Genomic DNA, 20963 nt, shown 5'->3' with positions numbered 1-20963 from the left:
ACGTCTTAACACTGCACCACCGCGGCGGGGTTCACTGGTGTACTAGAACTGGTTTGCAGGGAAGGAAAGGCGCAGTATCTGTCACTCGCAGAAACCCGCTGACCCGCATCTCGTGGACAGCACAGCAACGCTCAGGCTTACGCATTTTTTTTAATTGGTTCACAGGAAGGGAAAGGCGCAGTATCTGTCACACTTGCTATGTGGACACCTGAACCGCGCCGTAAGGGAAAGGATGAAAGTTGGAGTTAAATTGGAAAGAGAGAAAGAAGAGCCGTAGTGGAGGGCTACGGAGTAATTTCGACCACCTGGGGATCTTTAACGTGCGTTGACATCGCACAGCACACGGACGCCACTTCGTTTCGCCTCCATCGAAACGCAGCCGCCGTGGTCAGGTTCGAACCCGGGAACTCCGGACAGTAGTCGGGCGTCTTACCACTGCACCACCCTGGCGGGGCATTTTCCCAGTGCAGATTCTGCAGTGATCTCGAAAAATTTTACTAAGCTGTCAATGCATATGGCAGCATATAAGGCTTAAGGCGATTAGGAAACACCCAGCGGACAGCAAGCCTGTGGCCAGTATGTATGGCTTCAAAATATATTTCAAAATATATTTTAGCGGAGTTTTAAAGATGGATTGCCCCCGGAATGACGTAGCATATACTTTGTCACAGATTTATTTAAAGCTCTCACCAACTTTTAACGACTGGTCATCTCTGCTGGTGCTCTCTGAAAGAAAATGTTGCGGTAAGTTGCGTTTACATTTGTTTCTATGGGTCGCCCTTCCAACTCTCACCATAAGCCTCGCGGTGTTTAAAATACTGCGTCTTCGAAATTGCGTTTCATGCTTTTAAAATCTGTTCTAGGTGTTCATGGTTGCTCTGTAGCGAATATCGACATCATAGGTACCACGTGCAATTAGAAAACTGACTTTAAAACTTCGCTCACATGTATTTCTATAGGCGCTAAGCCTACTTTTTACCCCGTCTGCTGCGGCGTCGCGAGCGCCCCCTTTGTTTGTAAGCACGGTGTGTTTGTCTATACTGGCTGCGGTGCGAGTGCTTTCGAGTCATGGGGAGTATCAGAGCGCGCAGGCTGCGAATATTCCAGTGGGTGAAAAATAGGGTACCATAAACCGTCGTCCTTTCAGGATGCAAACAGCTTTGGGGAATAACCTAAGCTGCTGATTGCACAGCCTCCTGACCAGCCAAGTTTGCCTTTATGTCTGCACAGCAAAGCTCCTTCACAATGGTAGCGTACCTGTTATGGGGACAGAAATTAGGCCTTTGGAATGAGCTCCGTTGCAATGGCAAAGAAATTTTTACAATATATATAGCGTAGCTCATTTCCAAATTCCTGCAAATAACTTGTGCAGTATCCTGAACTATGCTTGGGTGGGAAAAAAAATTTGCCACTGGTGAAAAGAGATTCTAAGCCAACACACCAGAGTCACAGTTAAACCTCTATGTAACGTACGAACCTACATGTAGCAAAACTCTCGATGTTATCAAGTTTTTCAATTCCCCAATGCTGCCTGCACTGAAGTGTGTGCATTTTAAAACTGTATGTAATGGACATGCCATGGTAATTGACCTTGATATAACAAACTCACAGGAGTCTGCTGCTGCAGTCTCCCCACACCCTCAGCAAAACTATCACCACCTCAATTTGGAACAATTTTGATTTACTGCAAACACTTTCAAGGTGGTTTCCCCTACAACCATTCCTTATTCTGGTTACTGTTCTGCACTGCCCTTTTGAGTCTTCATGCAAAAACTGCATATAACAAAAACTTGTACATAATGAAAAATTGCGCAGTTTTCATCATAAAGGTTTTTGTCAAAATCAAACATGTTTGTAGAAAGTGAATTTGAAAGAAAAGGAAAATATATTTTTGCATGTTTATTAAAAGTAAGAATATTATAGGAGTCGCAAAAACATACAACTAATGCTTTAGTTTGATAAACTGCTATTGGTTGCAAGAGGTACCCGTACAGTATAAACATTTGGCTGTGCATTACTGAAGCCAAGTAGCTCTTATCAATAAATGCCATGTTGTCAGACTAGAACAAAACCAGATATAAAATATGTTGATGTAACTATTTGGATGAAATGCCAAATTGGCTATGGGACTAAGCATCACAAAATTCACAGAATATAAAACCTCGTGCACAGTTTATCCAGTGATGCTAAAGTAATGGCGACAAAAAATATTTCAAAGCTGACCTGTGAACAAATAAACACCAATGCCTGAGAACAGATCTTTTCTTTTCAGCTAGACTAAACAAGCCATAGAAACATTTCACCATCTGTGTAAACATGGGTGCAAATGGTTTCGTTTGGTGTATGAAGTTTAACATCCCAAAGTGACCAAAGCTGTGAGAGATGCCATAGTGGAGGGCTCCAGATTTTGCCCACCTGGAGTTCTTTAATGCGCATTGACATCGCACAGTACATGGGCACCTTGCGTTTCACCTGCATCAAAACCAGACAACTGCGGCAAGGTTCGAACATGGGCTCAGTATTCGAGTGCCCTAACCACTGAGTCACTGCATTGGCATGAAGCCAAAAAATGATGGAGGTCTGTCATATAGAAATGCATGGCCCATTTACCAGGCTTTCTTTTTTTTGTGTGGGCATAAATCGTAACCACTTTTGGAATCCTGTTGTTTTTTCTTTTTTGTCCCTAGGGCCAAATGAAAATTTGGGCAACTTCAACATTTCATTCCCCTGCCTATGTCAACCATTGCATAAGCTTTCACACATCATTTTTCAGTGACAAATCACAGTTATCATCACACCAATACAGCTGAAGATCTGGACCACTTTCTAGCTTGGGGTGCATGAAAGCATGAAATGCAATGAATAACTCTGAAATTAAGGCCACATTATTGACTCAACTTTGCTCAGAGTGGGGCAATATAAATATTGCTAAAAAAATATGTGTACCTGCTTCGTGCAAATGCAACATATTCAATTCAATATCAATGCAAATACAAAATCCATAATACACAAAAAAATGAGGAGAGCTAAGCTTACTGGCTTAGCACATTAATCGTTAAGACGTGTTATAGCTCTGGTCATTCTGCCATGCAACCACCCTATGAGTGAATATTCCTTCCCTTTTGTCATAGCCTCCTGCTTTCACGGTAGCTATTCTCTAAGTTCTTCCCATAGAAATCATATTCTGGTTGTACATTCTAACCCCACTTGTGTCAGAACCGTTGTTTTCCACTCTCTCAATCTTGCCTCCTAACACTCCCTTCCACCTTCCTTCACCTAATACTAGTAGATGAGGTGATTTCCTTTTCACTTTCCCACCTGCCCACTAGGGCAGATAACTTATTCGAATTAATTTAATGGCACCTGTCAATCGTAACTGGAAATCTGAAAGTGGCCCTGTCACATAAGAACTCAGAGGTTGACTAGTGTGGAAGTTATGACTAGGGTAGAGGAATGCGCAATCTGTGGGTGGTTCCATATAGAATGGAGGCCTACCATGACTAAAACAAAACTATAACAGTTTTCGCTGATTAATGGGCCATGCAGGTAAGCCTAGTTCTACAAATTTCCGGTTGCACACTCCCCCACTCTCACACCTCCCAAGCCACTGGGCCACCCAATAGACTCCCACCTCATTCTCCCCTAAAATCTGAAAGGGGGAGTTTCCCGTCTCCATTTTGCCACCTACCATTGGGGATAGGTGAAAACTGCTTTTAAGTTATTTCAACTACTACCTTCCCACTGCGGCAGGTGACATGACTCAATTGCTATCTTCCCATTATGTCACATGGCAATTTAACTGTCGCCTGCCAACAGGGGCAGCTGACTTAAATGAATAAATTCAAACTAATTTCACTTGACAACCTTAGCAAGTGGCAATTAAATAAGTTCATTAAGAATTTGAGGTATCAAAGCTGATTCTGGCAATTTCAAAGAAGAATTCAAGATTACAACAACTATACAAGTCCTAATATAGCTTTTGCTGTAAGATGTGCACACATCCAAAGGCTATTGGAAATGGCTTTTGAGAAAAGTGGGAGACAAAAATACATATAAAACATATCCATCATGGTGCACTACCAATAGAAATTATTTCCATGAATACTGTTACACCACACTACTAATTCAGCAAGCAGTCTAAGCAGCATAGTGTAGATGACAAAAACAAAGTTCAAAAACATGGATCTCAAGCCAGAAATATCATAGTCAGCAGTATGTTGCTTTAAGAAAAAAAGCAGGAAAGAAAAGAAGAAAAGAGTACAGAAACTAAACTGGACAAAGCTTCTTCCACCATGTTCCCAAAAAACTATAAAAAATTCACTGTGAACAACACCATCACACTTCGAGAACTCCGGCATTTCACACTAGAAGGGTTGATGGCAGTTCACACTATGCAAAAAGGTTGTGTGCATACATGCTATACTGCCCTCTAGTAGTCTTGATACTTCGACCTAACGTACAACTTTCAAATGAGATGCACCAATTTCATTTAACACTGGACCAATTAAAGGGACAGGACACTGGCCAAAATACATGAGATCATGGTGGAAACGAAGAGATCTTACTTCTTATAGTACAGGTCAAGTACTAAAATATCAAAGAAACGAGGCTTTACAAATTTTAGTTTGCCATTGAAAATCGCATAAAAACAACTGAGGCGTCCTGTTGCAGAGAAAGGCTGTTACTATCACTGTAGTACCCCATGTGACCACATTTCTGAAAAATATCACTAATTTTCATAAGTGCATACTGCTATTTTTTCTTCCTGGAATGCTTGTCATGTTTTATTATATTTCACTCTCCCCAGTATAGCACTAAATAAAAACCATCCCTCCTTTCCCATCGCCAATGGCATCCTTTAAGCTTTTTTCACTACATGACGCCACAGTGTTTTCAACTCCTTGGAAGAAGCAGTGAATACGGCTCACTAATACTTTCGTCGGCAAGGCATACGTTCCTGTGTCATATAAGCCTCGAGTGTAGAAACTGAAATGGATGCTACTCTACACTAAAAATGTCTAATTACTGTCTAGCAGGCGAAATTTATATTTGTTTTCGGTACTTCTTTTTTTTCTTTGACGACCACCAGTCATCCTCATGGTTGCTGCTCATGGTTTCCAGCATCTGGCCACATAAAAAACAGATGCATGCACCAATAGCAAAATTTTCAGTAAAAGTTTTCTACAGCATATCTGTCAGGACCACTACGGAATCCAATGCTATTGACAGAAATCTTTTCATTGCAACGAAAAAAATTTGATGTCTAAATTCCAGTGTTCTGTGCCTTTAACAAAAGCAGCAGAATAAGGCATTCCTACGGAGAAGGCTGCCCATTCTGTATAGCTAGAACTGCATCTCGAAGCAGCTGGACAGCGATGTCTACATCTTCGTATGTTGTTTTCCTCCCTGTGCTCAGCCGCAGTGTTCCACGAGCATTGTCCTCCGAAACACCAGAGTTGAGAAGCACTTTCGAGGGCCTGCCAACATAAACATGCGTTTTGAAAGCAGAAACGGCAACAGGAAGATCACGTCAGCTCTAAAGTGACAAAATCACACTTAAGCTGCGCAAACTGCTATCAATGCTTATGGCTTTTGATTACTTTGCATCATCTAGCAATCCTTAGGACAAATTAAAAGTGTTTTGCAAACTCACGTGTCCTTATCTCTACATTAAAATGCCCTCACAATGTCCAAATAACAAGCCATTGCAAAAAAGCAGTTCGTATGTCTGTCTGTCCATCCATGTGGGTGCACAACCAAGCCCTTTCTTGTGATGCTTTTTCCTGTGCTACGTTGTCACACTCATGTAAACATGAGGGACAAACGATGATATCTAAATGTGGCACAACAGGCAAGAAAGTAAGCATGCCTTTGCAAAGCAAGTTCTGTTTATTGCCTTTATGAGCTTTTGCCAGGACAAAGAACCTAAGGCAACAACAAGAACAAGCAAGGGTCCTTCCACATTAGGCTGGTATTAAAAATGTGTCAGTACACCTAATACTAATGAGCACAGGTCTTCTTTGCCTAGTAACTGTCTAGTGAAATACACGATTGAAATTAGAAAGTAGTGAGGACGCCAAAAATGCTCTCATGTAGTTGTGCGTAGCTAAGACTCGAAAAATGCACTTACGCAGCAGTGTGGTGACAGGCAGCTCCTGTGCTGGCGAGAACATACTTTGCCTTGTTCAGAATTTCAGGACCCTTCATTCCAGCAAATGAAACACTGCAAGTGTTTGGCAGAGCCTGGGCACCTTTTCGGTGGTTGAAAGAGACCAACGGACCAAACGCTTCCTAGACATGCAAAAGAAAATACAGAAGAAAAAGATAATGTAGGTACGGTAGACTAATTCCAGCATAAAGAGATCAGAGATTTTTGTTTGGTACAATTCAAGACCAAATATGGCTTGCTTTATAGATATATCTGGTTATACAATAGTATTTTGGAACCTTTTTCTGTGCAATCACTGCCACGAGCATAATATAAAATATGAGAGAAAGTCACTGACATGTTTATTCAACTAGCAGTCTCCAACTGCTTGTGTTGTTGAAAAAAGTATTCAATAATGCAATGGCTTCTCAGCAGACTAGAATCGTAATAATTGGAACCTGAAAGGACTGAAATAAAAAAAAAGGAGATCTTAATTACCCAAAGGTCTAATCATTTTTGCATTATTTTTGCATTAACCCCACCGATATGGTTCACAACTAGCCCTTGTATATCTAGCGCATCTTTTATTAACTTCATTAAGGATTTGCAGTATTATACAGCTATCACTTCTACCTTTGATGTTCTGCAGATGAGCAATTCGCACCTATTGGCCTGCCAGAAACATTCCTAGAACTAATTGCATTCTTGACTGATGACTGATTTTTCAGGTTAGCACTGCTCTGTCTTGCTCTGTCTGAAATGCTCTTGCTTATCATTCTACTAATAAACTGCTACATTGGCCGAGGGCATGCCAGCTGACCAGCTGTCACTTGGGATGAAACAGTTTAATAGTTTTATCAGCAAAGAGATGCTGACATTAAGAAGTTGGTAAAAAGGTGACTTATAGTTCTAATTATTAACTTGCTCTCTACATAAAAACAAGCACAGCCAAGTTGCAGTTCTCAGGACATACAAGTTATTGTGAACCAGTGGATGACAGCTGGACCAATGGATGATGGTAGGCATGCTGCTCCATTTGCTCACATACACAATTTAACCTTTTGACTGTCGAATATTCCAAAAAAAATTCACCCCTCAGTATAAAATTTTTTTTATACACTATGCGCTCAGCGCAGTACTCGAACGGGAAAAATGCCACGGAACGGAATGCGGCCGCAGTACCCACACTGCACACCTCTAGCGTGGGCCCATCATATTCATGGTTTTGTGCTACTGAGGAGTTCATCTGCTGACACATTTTATATATATGAAATTATCAATATATTGAACTATTTCGTGATCCCCTTCTAGTTCGATATATCCGGCTTCCACAGTAGTTTGTGAGTGAGTGAAAAATTAAACCTTAATTGCTTTCTGCATTGGTGTGCATGGATTGTCTTTGTGTTGTGTTATGTTGGGTTTTTTGGCGCATAAGCAACTCAGCCTATTATGCGCCAAGAGCAAGGTGTTTTTATTTTCTAGATGAGAGCTTTTAAAGTTTGCTTAGGAGTTTTGCCTCTTTTAGGGATTTAAAAACATGAGAAGTTTCTACCAGTGCATCTTCTCCCAAAAGCAGGCTAGGATGAAACGGGATTTGTTCATTGTAAAAACGTTTAAAATATTTTTTCCTTAATTTCTCAAGCTTAGTGGATGAACGTAATATGTGATTTATTGTTAGTTCCTCTCCGCATCCCTCACATAGAGGTTTGTCTTCTTTCTTGAGAATGAAGTCATATGTTAAGTGTGTGTGTCCGATGCGGAGGCGACATAAATTAACTTCAATGATGCGTTTTTGATGACAACATGATTTCCACTCCTCGATGAGTGGTTTGACGAGATGTAGTTTATTGTTGATTTCATTATTCCATGAAGCCTGCCATCTGACTCCTAGTTTTCTCTTAATGGAGTTTAAGGTATCTCTATGTGGTATGTGAACTTGTTGCATTTTGGCATTACAGGCTGCTGCGGCACATGCATCAGCTCTCTCATTGCCGATGATCCCAACATGGCTTGGTACCCCAACATAACTTAATTGATTGTCCATGTGATCGTGCAGCTATCACGTCACGTATGATGTTTCCAATTAGAGGTTGTGTAGCATTTCTGTGATGTAGTGCATTAATTACACTGAGAGAATCAGTATAAATTATGCTGTTTTCAATTCTTTTCTGTAAAACGTTTTCTACTGCCAATGAAACTGCATAGCATTCAGCTGTGAATACTGAAGAGCATTCGGGCAACTGGACTATTTTCTTCCATTTTTCTTGTATTACTGCGCTTCCTACGTAAAGTGCTGTTTTTGACCCATCTGTATAGAATGCTGTGTAATCTTTGTATCTTTCACTCAGTGCAAAGAACTTTTGAAGTATATATGTGTTCATGTGGTGTTCGTTTCTTACTAAAGTGTGTTAATGTGAAGTCACACACAGTGGGGAAATGGTACCAAGGTGCCAGTGAGTTGGGTCTTTGGGCAATGTTTTGAAGTGAGTCGAATGCGTTCAATTCCTGAAATATCTGTTCAAAACGAAGACTCATTGGTCTGATTGCTTGGGGTTTGTTCTCAAAGAGCGTTTTCGATGGGGACTTTGTAACTATAGGGTAACACAGGTGTTCGAGTATGGACCTTATTTTGAGTACATATGTGTATGTAAGCATTGGGCATGCTATTTGATTGCAAGAAGCTTGCAAAAGAACTGGACACCATGAGCTAGGACCTACGTTTTTTTTCTCTGTCCTATTAAACCACTAAGGGAGTACACAACTCGCCTCGTGCCATAATGAGCAGCTGAATCAATGTCAGCCAACTGCAGTCGACCAGATGGTGCCTGCCAATTGGAGCCGACCGTTTTGCATTGGCCAATTGAACCTGAACATTTGGTGTTGGCCAATTTGAGTCATACAAAAGGTATTTTCCAATGGTGCCAAAAGCCCCAGACCCTTTGATGTCATCCAAATAGTATTTTTCAATGGTAGCGAAATAATATTCGGCAATATCTAATTGGTGATTTCGAACTAGAACCCATGTACTTTTTGTCTTTTTTTTTTTTTAACTGGAAACGCATGAATGCAGACTCCGGTCATGTACAAAATGCAATGAGGAGGCAAAAACTTGAAAGTGAGCAGTGTGGTCGCTGCACCTGCCATGGCAACGGAAAGTGTAATGCTGCTCCAGATCAGTGAAAAGAGCCTATAGCACACTTTGTATGCAACAGCATGTAGTCACAGGGAAAATCGTAGTTGTCATGTAAGGAAAACTTAAGGTAGGGCCACATTCAAGATGAACACTATAGCAAATAACCAATGTTTCGACAAGGGGACTTCGAGAAGAGGACTTCTCTTCGTCTGGACGAGGGGACGTGTCTGACAAACCCCTTCGTTCAGATGAAGACAAGTCCACTTCTCGAAACGTTGACTCAGCTTGCGGACTGAGGCTTTCTCTCAATCCTTGATCAGCACTCTTTTATACAGCAAAAGGCAAGTGATAAAAGAAATGGGAAGTGCTCACCTTGAGCTTTTGTTCCAAATAATCCCTCGATTTCTTCAGGCATTGATGGTATGTGTCTAAATTCTTCACTACCAGTGCTGCTGCCTGCTCACACACACACACACACAAAAAAGTAATTGGAACAAAATGCTATGAGCATACTACATGCAGTTGCAATTGGCCAAAATAGCTTACTGTTCCAACTCCAGCGATCATGCAGGTGTTGGGCGTCCTGAGAAAGGAAGGAAAAGGGAAGTAACAAAACTTCAGACAATTGCACAGCAATATTTATGAACATTTCAGCTTTTATTTGAGCTATGCAACGAATTTCGTGCAAAACAGTGAAGCAATCCCTATGCCATAGAAGCAGGCACGCTCTCCTTAATCTAGGAGCACACTGTGCTATGTGCGGTGATATACATGAATCCTCTGTCACATAGTGTAATTATCACGCGATTAGGCGCATGCCATTAGGGCAGTTGGTGGGGGAAGGACACATGCTGCACCCACTGCCTTTCTTACTCCCGACGGTGAGGCTGCCATGAAGGCTTTCCCTCTTTTCCATCGTAGTGCTAGAGAGACCTCTCCACAGTTCGAGAAGAGTCCATTTCTCACAAGAGGCTACTGTCTTGGGCGGGAGCCATGCACATGTGCTTACTCATCATGAATTTCAACTCCACACCACCATTCTCTTTTTATTCCACTAAAATTAAGATTTGATATCCAGTACTCCTAACCATGCATTAAAAATAAATATTAGAACAAGAAAACAATGTTTCCATGAAGTAACACACTTTTACCATGAGCCCTGTTACATAATAATGTAGACAAATATGAGACGTGCAGAATACAAGCTCTGCAGCTAACCACATTCTAACCTGCCTGAGTACCCTAATCTATCTGGTAAAAAGCTTACAGAACTTAACAAGCCTCTAAACTGGCTCTAGCAAATAGTAAACTAACTCCTAATCTGTACGCAGATGCCAAGTATTTTGTGACAACTGCTCATCCAAATTCCTAGAGTATACCTTTTCATTTCTTGTAACAGACTATGAACTAATAGTTCTGCAAAATGGTCACTTAGTACAATGTATGAGACAGCCCTTTAGACAGCCTTATAATGGTACTCCTGGATGGACTGAATTATGCAACTTTCTTTTTTTTTTTTGCATGAAAGAGATGTATAACAGCAGTATTTTGGTTAGCTATTCACTTTACTAAATAAACTCAGCCTGACATGAACTGTTTGTTTGTAATACAGCAAATTCTTTTATTCGACACTCATTAATAAGGAAATTCGAATCATTTGAACTACAAGCGTGGCCCCGGCCGACACTCATAAAAGTTTGCGACTTCGGAAGCTCATTAATTTGGACATGGGGTCATGTCAAGGTATGACTTGTGAAGCCAGCAATCACCCAAACAAACTTCTCGAACCTGATTTGCATACAACAGTAATGCTTGCGCACCTCAGCCGTGTGCACTACGGCAGGTGTGATGATGACTGGAAGTCCCTCAATGTTTAAATATAGCGCAGGAACATAGTTTTATTTTCACTTTGTTTAAATTCATGCCATGCCATCGCTGAGAAATCACACGTGTGCATCAGCCAGTCGGGCCATTTTGAACCCCGCTTTGCGTGTCACTGGTCTCTTAGCTGTATTTTGAGATAGTGTCATGCCGTTCTAGCATGTTCTCATAGCTTCTCTCTAGCATCCACATGCTTGCTCTGCTCTTCTAGTACACTGAACTGTTCCGTTCTGATAATGCTTCACTAAAATGAAATTTTGGAGCATTCTCTGACATTCCAGACAGTATGTACAAAGCAAAGCAATTGATGAAACCACTGGATATTGTCGTCACTTAGTTTGCAGCTTCAATGAAGGCATTCATCAGATTAAATTACCGAGATTCAAATGGTTTTCTGCAGTTTCGTGGAGACATTCGTTAATTCGAACTTTCGGATAATATTTCAAACATTTTTCCAGGTTCCTTGAAGGCCAATTTACTGAGATTTTACTGCAAATGGCATTTGCTTGCTGGTCTGTTGCAACTTTTGTTTTTGCTTAGATTTGAGAGTAGTCAGTGGCTATGGGCAATAAATGCTGTTTATTTTGGATGAAATCATATAAGCATCGATGGTATACGGGAAATAATGCCCCAAAGTGACATCAGCTATGAGCAATGCCATAATGGAGGGCTCCGGCAGGGGCGTATCAACAGTGAGGGTCTGGTACAATAGAAATTAGAAGGACCCCTAGTCTCCCACCACCTTATTCGCCCCACGTTGTTATATGTTTGAGACTTGAGGCATTTTAGAATTTACTACACAGAACAGTAATCCGGCCCTGGGCTCCGGCACGGAATAACACCATTGAAAGAAATTAATAACAAAATGAAGAAAAAGAGAATCTTTCACACAAAATAATTACAACCTGAACAGTGGTTCTCAGAAATTGTCAAACAAATGATGGCCTTCAGGCACACTCACCCTGGTCTAAGACCACGCTCCTGCCCAGCACCGAAGAGAAGAGGGTACAGTGGCTTCGAGTCCCGAAAATACAGGGCTCCTGTTCTGGGTCCGTAGAACTAGATGCATTGAAAAAGAAGCAAAGAGAGCCCAAAAAATGAGGTATTTTGCAAATAAGGAGAAAACACATCAAAACCAATCATTACACAGCATTCTGAATGGTACCACACAGTGACCACCGGATTACTATATCAAACATATGCCAGTGCAAAGGCACGTGCCATCTATTTCCACACAAAATTCAGATAAACAAAGGCAGCTACCTTCTACAACCTGCATACACTGGTGTTGTCCATTTTTGTTACGAGGCATTTTTACTATGAGCTGTAATTTCACATATTGCTCCTTACTGCCACTGCAAGGACAATAAAACAGCTAGTTTATGGCACTGCAGGAGATTACTACTCTGCCAGCAAAGCGACAAGATCCCAGTCGCCATTCATGTCATATGAATACTTTTGTTTGTGAAATTTACACATCAGTAGTGAAATGGCATAGCCTCATACAATCTGGCTTCATTCTCAGTGGTCCGATTTGCTTAATGAGTTTATATAAACTTGTCCAGTCTTCCTTCCTTCCTTCCTTCCACATCAAGATTATGTGCGCTGCTACCTATCTATGAGAAATCATTCCTTTCCTGATAAAGTGAATGTCCAAACTGATATAGCAGTTCTAAAAATAGTGTCATGCCAATAACATTTTTATGGCGCCAAACTGTGCAAGCCTCTGGAAGCATTAAAGATACAGGTGACGTTACAAATGTGCAACTTATCACAGACATGTTTCAAAATGCAAATGCAAGGCACTATTATTGCTATTACGCCTGCTGTTATTGCTGCTGCTAACCCCTCGATGTAGGTGCTTAGTGGTACAGTGATGTTCTACACATAGAGAGCAGCAGCGTTCCCACCTTGTGTCCGGCAATGCTCAGGTAGTCCACATTCAGGTCATTCACATTCACAGCCACCTTTCCCAAGGCCTGTGCAGCATCTGTGTGGAACAGCACCGCTGGGAGCCCATCCTTTTTTCTTTGCATGTTCACATCTTTCAGCAGAGCTCCAATAGCAGCAACTGGCTAGAAAAAAACAAAAATTGACTTGACCTTTTTACCTGAATGACAAATTGGCAAGAACATGCATCACACACAAAAAGTGCAAGAAGCTTAGAACTTGGTGAATGTTCTTTCATTTTCAGATAATGTGTCTGAAAAGCTGCTGCTACAAAGGTGCTGAAAACAATGCACCTGTTACCTAACAGTGCAATAGTTACAACATGAAAATATTGCCACTGAAGCCACTTTGTGAAAGAATAAAAAATAAACACACAATGCAGATCTGACTGAAATATGATGTAACATTTGCACTGCCCCCTTTAACTAATATCCCTCTCCACCATACAAAGAAGATAACCTGAACTTCAATGGCCAGCTCTGAAGGATAGCTCTAATGGCCACACATACACATCACGCACTGGCAATTGTGCTGAACATGACCACCTCTCTATATAAAAAAGAGCATATAGCAGCAATGTTTATTGATTCATATGCACAGCTCAAAATAACAAAAAGAGGCATGCATATTATTAAAAGAATTTGCATACCAAAACTCAGCATGTGACTGAAGATGAATGACTAACTAAACAGTAAGGTATTTTTCTTTTAAATATACCTGAATGATTCCAGTCTCATTGTTCGCCAACATGATGGTGACAAAACAAGTTTCAGGACGAATGGCTGCCACAACCTCCTCAGCAGACACACTACCGGTAACCTTCGAAACTGGCACAATTGTGAGATCTGCGAAAGAAAGTCAACACCAGAAACATGATAAACAAACAATCACAAATGTGTAACAGGCCAGACAGTGATATGGTGCATCAGCAGTTCTTTCCTGCGATAGCATAACATAAAAATGAAGGGGACGTTGATCGTGCTAGCTACGTGTGAAGGATAAAAAACTTGGGGCAAGGTTTCTTCTCACAGGACATCATGAAGGGCACTAACTACAAAAAGAAAACAAGAGAGTAGAGCCTTAGCACAGCTCTTAACAGACACACAAAAAGGAATGGTTATAGGTTTGTTTATGGGGTTTAACATCCCAAAGTGACTCAAACTACGAGATCTTCAAGAAATTCAGCCATCTGGTGGTTTTTTAATGTGCACTGACAATGCGCAATACACGGGTGTCTCGCTTTTCACCTCCACTAAAAAGCGCCCGCCGCAGCTGGGATTCGATCCACATCTTTGGGCACAGCTATCGAGCATCCTAACCACTGCGCCCCTATGGCAGGCCACACAAGAAGGAAGCCTACAAAATGCAAGCAAGAGACAAGGGAATGAATTTCAATCTGTGGTATCCATGTGGAATTTATTCCTCCAAGAAAGGCCCCTAAATGGCACTTTTCACAGGGCATCTCCAGAAAGATACCCAAATTTACCCAAATTCAGACAATGTCTTGTAAATACCAGTACAGCTAGCCCTTTTTCTTTTTTCAAAAGCATCAGTAGGGCCAAGATCTCCTAGTGCTTTATGTAGACAAAAAGTTTTTTGCTCATGCCCACCAGTGACACCATAAGCATATTTTCCGAGGGGGGTTACTGGAAAACAAACTTTTTACATAACTGAAAAGTATATGCTCACTCTATGCCCTTTCTCGCATTTCTGCACAGAACAAAACCAGTCAGCAAGTTGTGTGCAGCGTGGTACATGCACCATCCAGTTTTTATGGTTAAAATTGCTGTCTACATGAAAACCAAAATGATGCCTAGCATCTCTAATCCTTGCCTGTTAGTGTTTTGTGGGTGCCATCAACAAAAAATTGCCTTCTACAGTGTCATAATCGTATAGCAAATTTTTGGAAACACGGAGGTCTCAAGTTAAGTTACAGCACAAAAATGTAAATGAGGCAGGAAGTTAGATGGGGGCGAAACAACTACCGGAGGTCTCAAGTTAAGTTACAGCACAAAAATGTAAATAAGGCAGGAAGTTAGATGGGGGCGAAACAACCACCTTACCCCCGCCCTCCCCCCTCCTTTTTTTTCTGGCGTCTCTGCCCAGGGCAAAGATGTGGCAGCAACAGCTCTATTCAATGCATGGCCACAAATCGCATACATAGGCCTGGTTCCTGAATGAATGTATCCCCATGCTTACCTAGACGCTCATCTTCATACAAATCCTTCAAGCTTAACAGGATGGAAGTATGTTCAATGTTGCTTGTGATGACGTGAGGAACCTTGCTGTTCGAGAGGGAAGCAAAGCTGCTCCTTGTCTTCTTGAAGTGCCGCACAAGTGAATGAATAATCATATTGTTGCTCTGTAATATCAATAAAAATACCGAGATTACCTCAGAAAGCACGCAGAGCAATAAAGTGAGAGGCAAATTGTACTCTTAGAGTGAACACGCAGTCCTGCCAGGTTGCATATCAAGGCCAAGAGGTGCAAGGGCAGGAGGTCTTAGAGGTGTTGCTTTGCATGGTCTGCTGTGCAGCTGGGTGGCACATAGTAGTGCTTTGAAGAGGTTGCATATTCACACTGTGAGTGAATATGCCATCACTTAGGGACAACCATTAATCCTACTCTGCCTTAGAACACTCACGGACTCAGGCTGCCCAAAGGACTGGCCACAAAGTGTGCCATTTCACTCGAACTGGGCCGAGCCCAAGCTCGAAGTGGTGGGTCCAGGCTTGGCTTAAGACCATAAAATACAGGAGCTATGTATGGCTTTTGGTTTATTACCGCAGAGCGAAATGCATTTAGAGGGTTCTTACAGTGATGTGGGTGAAACAGGTACTATGGTGTTGACTGAAAAAATAAAAAAGAAATATTCAGTTCAGTTTAGTCGTTCAGTCGTGTCCGACTCTTCGTGACCCTATGGACCATGTCACGCCACGCTTTCCGGTCTCTCACTATCTTCCTAACATCACATAACTTCATCTGCAGTGCCTCGAGGATGCCATCTAACCAACGCGTTCGCTGCCTACCCCTTCTCCGGCGACCCTCAACCTTTCCCAACATCAAATCTTTCTCCAGCGACTCCTCTCTTCTCATCAGATGACCAAAGTAGCTGAGCTTTAACTTTAAAATTTGACCCTCCAATGAGCAGTCAGGGTTTATGGTCGACAATATCGACTGATTTGATCTTCTGGCAGTCCAAGGAACTCTCAAGAGTCTTCGCCAGCACCACAATTCAAACGCGTCAATTCTTCGGCGGTCAGCCTTTTTCACAGTCCAACTCTCGCATCCATACATCACAACTGGAAAGACCATAGCACGAGTTATACGGATCTTGGTTGGCAGACTAATGTCTCTGCTCTTTACTAGGCGGTCAAGGCTAACCATTGCTCTCTTTCCAAGAAGCAGGCGTCTCCTAATTTCATGGCTGCAGTCTCCTTCCGAGGTAATCTTGGAGCCCAAGAACAGAAAATCTGTCACAGCTTCCACTTCTTGTCCATTGATGCTCCAGGACTTGATAGGGCAAGATGCCATGATCTTTGTCTTTTTAATGTTCAGTTTAAGCCCAAACTTCTCACTCTCTTCTTGTACGCGGATCAGAAGTCTCTTGAGTTCCACTTCACTTTCTGCCATTAAAGTGGTATCATCCGCATATCTAAGATTGTTGATACGTTTTCCAGCAATCTTCACTCCAGCTGAAGACTCGTCCAGACCGGCCTTCCTCATGATGCACTCTGCATATAGGTTAAATAGGCAGGGCGACAGCATGCAGCCTTGCCTCACTCGTTTCTCGATCGGAAACCAATCAGTAAGACCATGCCCAGTTCTGACTGTGGCCTCTTGCCCTTCATACAGGTTCCTGAGGAGACAGATGAGGTGAATTGGAACTCCCATCTCTTGGAGAGCTTGCCACAATCTGCTGTGATCTACGCAGTCAAACGCTTTCGCATAATCAATAAAGCAGAAGTAGATGGGTTTCTGGAACTCTCTTGCTTTTTCCATGATCCAGCGAAGGTTAGCAATTTGGTCTCTAGTTCCTCTGCCCTTGCGAAACCCAGCTTGCACGTCCGGAAGCTCCCGATCCACATACTGCTGCAGCCTACCTTGGAGGATTTTCAACATCACCTTGCTAGCATGCGAAATAAGCGCGATCGTGCGGTAGTTGGAACAATCTTTGGCACTGCCTTTATTTGGAATGGGGATATAAACTGACCTCCTCCAATCCTGCGGCCACTGCAGGGTTGTCCAAATCTTCTGACATAATGTATGCAGAATGTTAACAGCGTCATGGTTGAGGTTTTGAAGCAACTCAGCTGAAATGCCATCAATTCCGCTAGCTTTGTTCTTAGCAAGGCTGGCTAAGGCCCATTCAACTTCACTCTTCAGGATGCCCGGCTCGAGATCAGTAATCACAACCGTCTTATGTTGGGTTTGCACATTCGGGTCCTTCTTGTACAGTTCTTCTGTGTATTCCTGCCATCTCTTCTTTATCTCTGAGGCTTCAGCGAGGTCCTTGCCTTGTTTGTCCTTTATCACGCCCAGCTTAGCACAGAAGCTTCCTTTGATATCTTTGATTGGCTTATACAGAGCTCCAGTGTTCCTTAATTGGCTGTTGTCCTCAACTGCTTGGCACTGTATATTCAGGAAGGCATTCTTATCTCTCCTTGCTATTTTCTGAAAATCCGCATTGAGAACCTTGTATCTTTCTATTTCCCCCATAACTTTTGCCATCCTCCTTTTCTCAGCTATTTGCAAAGCCTCTTCAGATAACCAGTTTGCTTTCTTGCATTTCTTTTGCTTTGGAACTACCTTAGTAGCAACTTCTTGTATTATATCACGAACATCAGTCCATATCTCTTCGGGCTCTCTGTCTTCCAGATCTAATTCTTGAAACCGATTCCTCACTTCCACAGCATATTCTAATGGAATTTGATCCAGATCATACCTGAAAGTCCTTCTAGTTTTCTGCGTTTTCCTCAATCGAAGCTTAATTTTGGCAACAAGAAGCTGATGATCGGTGCCACAATCGGCCCCAGGCCTTGTTTTTACTGCTTGTATAGCGCTTCTCCATCTCTGCCGGCAAAGAATATAATCGATCTGATTCCTGTACAGACCGTCCGGTGAAGTCCATGTGTACAGGCGCCTCTTGGGCTGTTGAAAATGAGTATTCGCTATGGTCAGGTTGTTTTCTTGATTTTTAATGTGTGCTGCAGTTGTAGAAAAATGACAAACAATACTGATTTCTTTTTTTTTTTTGCTGTTGCCTAGAATGTATCAAAAATTAAAGAATCCTGACTGTACAATTTTTTTTAGGTGGTGCGTTGTTAAATCACTACAGCTATTTTTTTTCTGATGAGAGATCGAAATGAGAAAAAGCTCAGTTATAGACTAAGTTTAATCAACATCACTGTCCAAGCATGTCCAAGCAACTTTAGGTGCCACCAAAGAGTTCAATTTAAACGGAGAACAATTCAGCAAGTTACGTAAAGGAAAATGATAGATGAAAGATTAAGAGACAGGAAGAGGGCAGAGTGGGTTAGGGAAGAAATGCTCATTTATGACACTGTAGTCGAAGTCCACATCAAGAAATGGACATGGCCAGAGATGCAATGCAAAGGCAAGGTAACCAATTGATAGTCAGAAGGCAAACATAGCAGGTGCAGCAGAAAGTTAGGCAGCCGGAAGAGATTAGGCACTCCAAGAAAATAAAATGGATGCAGCTTGCATTGGACAGGAGTAATCTGAGGCATATGGAAAAGGCCCTGGCCTGCAGTGGGTATAGTCAGGTTGATGATGAACTCATGAAGAAGGAAAACTTTCAGTGATGGCTCAACAGGATTGTCTGTTCCAAGATAGTTTTTATTTACCTGTCTTGGCCTCCTAGAAACACATCTCTACCCTGTCAGGAATGCCATTGGAGGAAAGTATATTCGTTTAAGAAGCTTTAGGCCTTTATACATATGCTAGGTAATAAATAACTGCTTTTACCTTTCATCTCTGCAATGCAGCCATGATTTAAAGCTAAATCAAGATCATTTATAAAAAAGAAATGTTATTGCTATGGCTTTGAGGTCATTCAATGTGTAAGTAGAGATCATGACCTGCAATAGTCAACCAATTAAAAATGAAGAGGTAAATACCGCAAAGTTTGCTGCATGTGTACGCAAACCTTTTCATTTGGCTCGCGAAACTTTGGAGCTATTAGCAGACAGGATCCCTGTTCAAAAATTCAAGCGGGCGAAACTGCCTTACCTTGACTTCCTTTTCCTTTTTTTCCTTTTTGTTTTACATAATCAATTTTTTTCTAGAGTTATTGCAGTTTGAGCACCTTTGTGACGAACTCATTTACTTCTGTAATAAGAAACTACAAGCACATCCTCTATGGCTGTTACGTTACCTACAAGTTACCTCTATGGCTTTTACGTGAATAGGCTACAGCTTAGGCTGGGCCCAGGCTTTACGCTAGGACCTCAGCTGGGATCAGGCTTAAAGTCCTGGGCCTGGGCTAGGCTTAAGTCTAGAATGCGGCTGATGCAGTGCCCTACTATGCCTTCAAGGCGTGATACAAGGCATGCAAATGAAAAAAATGAATACCTCTGTCCCTCCTGATGTGAAGACAATTTCTGAAAAAGTAGCAACAATACTAAATAAGCTTCCATTTCAGTCAAGCAGGCATATCAATTCAGCCAACTAATTTATGAGCTGCACATACCTGGTGGCAGTGCTCCAATCATGTTTGCGACTGATGTACGAGCTTCATCGATAATCCTGCGAGCTTCACTTCCTGTAACCACAAAAACAAGGACCCATATTTGATGAATGTTGGCCACCAGAAAAGACGACCAGTGTCTTTCAGTACATAACCTACTTTTCAAGCAAGTTCTGCTATTGTCTTTCGCAATTAACATAGAGTTGACACGCCAAGCTGCGGTGAATTAGCATAGTAATTAATTAACATTCATAAGGTATATACCACTAACAAGAAAGCTGAAATTCAGTGGTCATCATATATGTATTATCGATGGTTTACAATAACAAATTTGACAGTATTGTGCAAAATGCTCAGTGCTAAGTGTTTTTCACAAATATGCACACCTTGACTAAGCTGAACAGAGTAGACTTTCTATTCATAATTTTTGTTATTAAATACCTTCGTAAGACACACAAAAAAACTGACAGTGCTGACATGTTCACGCTCTTTACAGCCGTCTTTTTAATCGAAAATGAGAAAATCCTTTGCTACGTACGTACCTCCTTCGTGGTTGCTTGTTGGGTTTCCCCAAGCAACCTGAAGAGCGTATATAATTGATTTTTGCACTTCTTCTTCTGCTGGAGCAGTCGCATTGTAGTCGAGGTAAACACTGCAAAAGGGGAAAAAAAGAAAAAAAGTTTCAGGTATGAAACCAGGATAGTTTCGTCTGGCTTTCTAGGCGCGTTACACCGCGCAGAAGTATCCGACGAGGACAAATGTCACGTTACCAGCGATGTCCGTTTTCAGGTTCCATAGCACAGTCGCACCGGGGCACTAAAGTGGGGAATTCTAAGCGCAGGCAGACTTCGATTACACAAGCGTTAAAACCACGAACGAGTTCAAGAGCCCACGCGACACGCCACCACCACTTAACGACACTTGAGACGCGCCTCTTCAGACGTATCGTTCTTGTCGAGACATACGTCGAGATTACCGTGAGTAACACGATTGGCGGAGGCGAAAGTGTGCTGTCGTATCACGTGCTGCCTTCGTACACATCCAAGTTCTTTTTTTATAGTGGCATGAAAAGAGAAACACATACACCCGCGCATCCGCGGTAGATGCCGGCTGCTGCCGATTCCGGCGGCGCTGGCGATGAT

At 42.0% G+C, this 20963-nt stretch overlaps 1 protein-coding gene across 2 annotated transcripts; it reads right to left on the bottom strand.

The window, feature by feature from the left end:
* Positions 1-2383: 2383 nt before the first annotated feature.
* On the bottom strand, positions 2384-20952 carry LOC146197499 (selenocysteine lyase-like). Of its 2 annotated transcripts, XM_084599379.1 has the most exons (12): positions 20592-20951; positions 20364-20473; positions 19825-19896; positions 19707-19735; positions 15312-15474; positions 13830-13957; positions 13073-13237; positions 12124-12221; positions 9828-9864; positions 9654-9737; positions 6131-6291; positions 2384-5477 (listed from the first exon to the last, which is right to left on the bottom strand). In XM_084599379.1, exons 1-12 carry the CDS (start codon positions 20615-20617, stop codon positions 5315-5317), a joined length of 1236 nt encoding a protein of 411 aa, XP_084455505.1. In that variant the 5' UTR covers positions 20618-20951; the 3' UTR covers positions 2384-5314. The 2 variants fall into 2 exon arrangements, with proteins under 2 accessions (XP_084455505.1, XP_084455506.1); XM_084599380.1 differs by lacking the exon at positions 9654-9737 and having other exon boundaries at positions 20592-20952.
* Between the last annotated feature and the right edge of the window lie 11 nt (positions 20953-20963).

Source organism: Amblyomma maculatum, chromosome 3, assembly GCF_055883805.1.
Source record: "Amblyomma maculatum isolate TAMU_Amacu chromosome 3, ASM5588380v1, whole genome shotgun sequence".
Classification (NCBI taxonomy): Eukaryota; Metazoa; Arthropoda; class Arachnida; order Ixodida; family Ixodidae; genus Amblyomma; species Amblyomma maculatum.
The sequence above is the reverse complement of the archived record's forward strand: the minus strand, read 5'-3'. Positions and strand labels throughout refer to the sequence as shown.